The 6381-nt window shown below is 33.2% G+C and overlaps 1 protein-coding gene across 1 annotated transcript; it reads left to right on the top strand.

Moving 5' to 3' along the window:
• Nucleotides 1-2095: 2095 nt before the first annotated feature.
• On the top strand, nt 2096-4950 carry LOC114165682 (uncharacterized protein At5g01610-like). The gene is made up of 3 exons (XM_028050248.1): nt 2096-2361; nt 3315-3369; nt 4374-4950. The coding sequence occupies exons 1-3, from the start codon at nt 2275-2277 to the stop codon at nt 4742-4744; spliced, it is 513 nt and encodes a 170-aa protein (XP_027906049.1). The 5' UTR covers nt 2096-2274; the 3' UTR covers nt 4745-4950.
• The last annotated feature ends 1431 nt before the right edge of the window (nt 4951-6381 follow it).

Genomic DNA, 6381 nt, shown 5'->3' with positions numbered 1-6381 from the left:
CAAAAGGTGTTGGACAGTATAATTTTAGTCTATCAAAAACAAAGTTAACAGATTGATTTTACTAAAAAGATTCTGTTCTAGTATAATCAATCGATTGAAACAGAAAAATAGTCGACTGAAATACTGGAAAAATGCAGAAATGCAAATTCGAGTTTTAAACCAGAAACAATGCTCAAGAATGATTAAGACCAATTCCAAATGATTATACAAACATGCTCAATGCTACATATGCCATGGAAACATGCAAGAACATGAAAAAGATGATTAAAACACAAGTTCTTTAAACTTTAAAATTAAAATGCAAGAGAGAAAGGTTAGAGAAGAGAGGACACCACAAGATTTTTATACTGGTTTACTCAAACCTCAGCTACATCCAGTTTGTCAAGGCAACCAGAGCTTAACTTTGCACTATTTCAAAAGATTTACAAAGTATCCACCCTTACACTTTCAAAATATGCAAAAACACCACAAAAAGACTCTTGAATCACACAAGAATCAAACCAGCACAACAAGAACCCTCTTGCAGACCTAGAAAACCACCAGGCACACACACAAAGCTTGAGAAAGATCAAACCTGAGTGGTAGCACAGCCTAGCCTACCACAAACCACTTTCTCCAAGCTTCAAACCAAGCCAAAAGCTCCAAGAATTGATCCAAGATCAATCTTCAACAGCTGCAACACGTATGATCACGAAGGAGAGAGTTTCCACAAGTTTCCAGAACAAATTTGTGGTCTAAAATGATCAACAGACCTCTCTTTTGAAAATCACAGCTTATATAGTCAAACTGTTACAAAAATCAACAGGTTGATTTTCAAATCAATCGGTTGATTTCACTTGACTTAAGTGAAACCAGTCGATTAAAAACTAAATCAATTGATTGGATTTGTTGCAGTTTAAAAGTACTGCAGCCAACCTTTTAACATGTTGAAAAACCATTCAACAGAGTAAAAGAGACATTTTAACCTGTTGAAAAACCATTCAAGAGATTAAAAGACACACCTAAGACCAAAAACATCTAATTAATGCTATAAGGTCTACAACATGAATTACAAACTTAAAATACAATTTCTAAATGATATAACTACATGGAGAGCACACGTTCCAGCCTTGATCACCATGGATAACATCAAATCACATTTTCTTTATCAATGTAGGCTTCATTCCAATGGTAATGGCTTCAAGATAGTTCAAAAAGCTTCATTAGGTCTTCATCAAATATTCAAGAAGCAAACCACCTTGGCTTTACATGTCATCACACAAAACATTTTCACTCATTGTTATTAGTAGACTTTGTAGTTACCAACTCAATTGAATTTTAGCAATTCCTAGAATAAAACGAAGTAGCTTCGAAGAGCTCTTTTCTACGTTGTTATGGTGATTTTTTAGGATAATTTCTGCCTCTTTGGGTTGAAGCAACATCTGCTTCGTCAAATATGGGAATGTTTGTGGCTGATATTAGTAGTGACTCCTTCCAACTTTTGGGGATGGTAGAATTAAGCTTCAACTGAGAGCATCCACTAAAACCCCCAATTTCGCCAACATTTAAAACTCTTAATTGCATATCACTATTATTCTTAAATTTTTTTTTTTTGGCTTCTACGTTAGTGTTATCTGGTCCTTGTCACTGTTCCAGTAATGGTCAACCCTGCCAGGTCACTGTTTAGTTAACGCCGTCTACCACCACTTAACAAAAAGGGCACATTTGAGACACTTAAACAAAAGAGATTACCAAATTGAAACTGCTAGAAATAAAGGTACCAAATCAAGAGTTTGCCTTCAATACGGGGACCAAGAACATAATTAAACTTTTTTTTTACATTAAATAATACATAAAATAATTCAAAATATACTTCAAAAATTTATTTTTTACAAATTTTACAATGCTTAATAGCAACCTAAATTTTCTTTCTAAAATTTTCAAAATATAAATATAATCATAAGGTTTATGTTTTCGCTAATATTATCAAAATAGAATTGCTATTTCGAGTGACAAACAGCTTTGAGATAAAGAAATGCTTTCAAATACGACAAATGAAATAAAGAAAATAAATGAATAATTGAGATTAATAAGACCAAAAGAGGTGATAAATAATAAAATAACAAATAAATAGTTATCGACTGTGACGAAAAACTCCGAGAGAATAAGGATAGGAGCCACGTCCTTCTTCTCCATCACGTTTGTGTGTTCTCTCTCTTTTTTCTTTATCTGAAGGAAGAAGAGAGACAGAGAGAGAAGTTCCTTTGGGATCGAAATCAAACGTTGTTGACCGAAATGGATCAGGTATTCAACAAGGTCGGATCCTATTGGTTCAACCAGAAAGCCACCACCCAGCTCAATTCCGTCGGTGACGACATCAATGTACCCTCTCTCTCCACCCGTTTTCCTTTTTCTTTCAAAATTTCTCTTCTTTTTCATGATGGTCAAATGGGAATTTCCTGAATTCAAGTATAACAAGAATTGTTGTTGTTGATTTTTTTTTTTTTTGTGATCATACCGTTATTTGGAAAAAAATGTGAAATTATTAGGATTTTGGATCGGTGCAATGCATCCTATGGAAATTGGAATCCTACTGTTAGGTTACATTTGATCAATTTTTGCTGGGTGTGAATTGTAATAACTGCAGTAGGAAATTGCAGGTGTGGGTGTATTGGTTTGTTAAATGATGATTGGATCATTTCAGCATAGGAGTATAGAGTTAGAATGCTTAGTTTTGAAATTTGTGTTGAGAATGTACAATGGAAGGTGGAGAAGCTGTTATTTGGCTGTCCAAGGCAATAAAATTTTGTGAGAGCATGTTTGAAGGATCAATTTAAGATGCAGAGAGATGAGACATGTAAAGCAATTCTCTTACTTTGATTGATCGTGCTAAGTGATGTCACATTATAGGCTAAAGTCCAATGTGTTTTATGGTTAGAATGTGTATAATTATGACAACATATGGTTAAAATGAGTTTTAACAGTCATGTGCTTGAAAGGTTTTAACTCAGTAAAGGCTAATGTGTTGGCTGATTAATACCGTTGTTGACTAAGTAACTAATTATTCGTGCTTGTTTGAGATGAGTAAGTGGGGAAAGGTGCAAGCATTAAGTGTTTAAGCTCGATTTACCTGCATGCTGATAAATTGAAAGATATGTAGAAAACCCATCATCATCTCTGTTACAAACCTCATCTTTTAAAACATCATTTACCCTCTCGTATATTCAACTGTGAATGAAAATGTTTCTGCTACTGCTTGAATATGCTAAATGTTTATGAAGCATGATCATTGCTTGATTAATTTCTATGCTAACACATTTTCTTCTGATGATCAGTCGTTGTCAAACAGTATTGAAGGGGGAACCAAATGGTTGGTCAACAAAATTAAAGGTTTGTGTTTCATATCTATCAGTTACTCGAACATTCATCCTACAAGTGTTCCTGTAAAAGAGTTGATAGAAAGTAGGTCAAAAGATACTCTGTTATGGTGAATCTATTCTGTTATAATGTGGATACTGACATCAATGTTTTATCTATACCTGTATGGTGTCTCTGGAATGGAAGACAGAGAACTGAAACTGGTAATGGGTAATAACAGTGGAACCAAGAGACCCTGCATACACCCTCACTCATAACCTCCAATTTTTTTACCTCTTCTTTCTATATGCATACTATTCAATTTTTCCCTCCAGCTGCGTTGAATGCCTTACACTTGATTTACATTAATAATTTCCTTCCTGGAATTTCGTTTCCTCTTGATAACTACTTTTGCAGCATGTTGCATTAACATTTCCTTCTACAGTTTTTGTTATATAGTCTATTATCTTTACTTCTATAATCTGGATAACAGAAATATCTCAACACATTAATGATGTAAAACCACCGATACTTCTGCCTTATTTCTCCACGTCTCGAATGTTTCATTACTCAAGCACATGATCTTGAAATCTCATGGTACTATTTGACACATCACTGTTAGTATTATGAAGTACCTACATATATCTTACTTCCTTGAAGGCCACATAAAAGTACCATAATATCATTATTGTAGTTTTACTTAGAGTTTTAATTTGGAATTTACAACCAATGAAAATGAAATTTGTATTTGAAATCAGTAATTAATTCAGGTTGCATACGGTCTTTCTATCCAATCATTATTTCATAAGTTGAAAATTTGCATGCTACATTACTAATTGTTTATTGGGTATTCGGGTTTACCATCCCACTTTCATGGATTTTGGAAACATGCTAAACACTTATCAACCCTTTTCAACTTATATTTCCTTTTGTCATAATACTTGAGGAAAGCTAATAAAATTAGAATGTCATCCCTGATATCCCGTTTTCATTTTAATTGACATTACGCTTGAGCTCTCACAAAAATCATGACACAGGGAAGATGCAAAAGCCATTACCAGAGTTGCTAAAGGAGTATGATCTACCAATAGGAATCTTTCCTCGTGATGCAACAAACTATGAATTCAATGAAGAGACTGGGAAGCTCATTGTTTACATTCCTCAGGTATGTGAAGTAGGCTACAAGGATTCATCAGTCTTGCGTTTCTTCACCACTGTGAATTGTTATATGGAGAAAGGAAAGCTAGCAGAGATAGAAGGAATGAAGACAAAAGTGTTGATCTGGGTGAAAGTGACAACCATTATGTCAGATGGATCGAAGCTTTATGTGACAGCTGGCATGAAGAAAACAAGGAGTAGGGAAGCATATGAGTTTACAAGAGATGGTGTATGCGTAGATAAGTTCTAAAACCCTTACATCATGTTTTGTTAATAGCTTTTACAATCAGTTAAATCCCTGTCTGTTCTTGTGGGCCCTTTCTATCTCCTTTTACGTGAATGGTTTTGTAATTTGCAAGTAGTGTTCAAATATGCACTTCAAATATTGCCCTTTTACTTGGATGATGTAATTTGGTGAAAATGAAATGTCCCTTTTGTCCCTGATGATCTAGGGTATGTTTGGTTTTTAGTCAGTAGATCTCCAATGACCATTCAAAAAGTAAAATTGAAAATTAACACATGGAATATAAGCACTGCTTACCACAACTCTACGAATCTACAACTATTTGATTATCAAGATTTTTTTAATTAATTAAGAAGTGTTAAGAAAACTCTCAAAATTATTAAAAATGGACTTTAAGTTTAATTCAGTTCTACAAAACTTGTAAGATAAAATTTATATCTATTTATATATTTGTAAGTTTGTTTTATTTTTATTTGATGTGAGATTTCTAACAAAACTATCTATTAATTTATATATTTTTACTGCTATTCTCTGTAAGAAAATATATATGTTAAATATCTGTAATATTTATCATCACTTATTTTGTTCCCCCATGTTTTCTGTTCCTGCACATATAGCTAAATATAGTAGAATATAGTTTTCAGTTCATGCCTTTAATTCCAACAAAATATATAGAACATATTTAAACCTCCAATATCCAGAAGTAATTTTTGACTTTTTATGAACCTTCAGAGAAAAACTTACCAAAATGAACCCTTCTCAACATATTCCTATACACTTTATAGTCACAGATAATTAATCAACTCTGATCTATTATCAAATATGTGTTTCATTAAACAATTTATGCAAGTGCAACTATAGTCTATGTCTAGACGCGTAGCATCAACCATGACAAATACACACGCAAGAACTTTCCTAGTTGCGTGCCATCCACAAGCTCTATCTTCAGATTTGTCTGCTAGCAAACAATCTCAGAGAAATTGTTATCAGTTTCAAAATTTGACTATTGGTCATTGGTGTAAAAAACACTGCTGAGTTGTTTTTCACTACACGTGGTCCTCAGCACATGTATCCATGCGTAGTTTCGAAGGCCAGAAGTCTCGTCCAAGCAGTACCCAATGCATTGAAATGACAATGAACTGATTTGATGCTATGTATGATAAAAAAAATAGGTACCAAGAATTTCTTCATCTGGACTTTTCAAATTTCATGAAAATGCAACACAGTTCTAGAGTGGCCTCTAGAACAAGCATTTTTTGAGTTATACAAAACACGAACAGTGACTTAACATTTATTTCAGTAAATTACATTCACATTCCCCAAAATTTTCAGATTATAATGCAAACATTAGTATCGTGGCTAGATCACTATGCAATAGATTAAGAAAAGAAATCCTAAACCATGTCTGGTTCGATGTGAAAACCAAAGTAAACATACTCTATCGCTCGAAACATCACTGAATTTTCGAACTTGTGGTCCAAAAATATTGCTTAAATTAATGCAGAAAAAAAAATATTTGGAACACTTATCTATCTAGAATTTACATCCACACAATTTTATTTTATTTCGAAAACAGGAAAAAAAGTAAAAATAATTATAAAGGTGATAATTTAAATATATAAATAAGTCAAATACACACAACA

This window comes from Vigna unguiculata, chromosome 10 (assembly GCF_004118075.2).
Source record: "Vigna unguiculata cultivar IT97K-499-35 chromosome 10, ASM411807v1, whole genome shotgun sequence".
NCBI lineage: Eukaryota > Viridiplantae > Streptophyta > Magnoliopsida > Fabales > Fabaceae > Vigna > Vigna unguiculata.
This window is presented reverse-complemented; position numbering and strand designations above follow the sequence as displayed.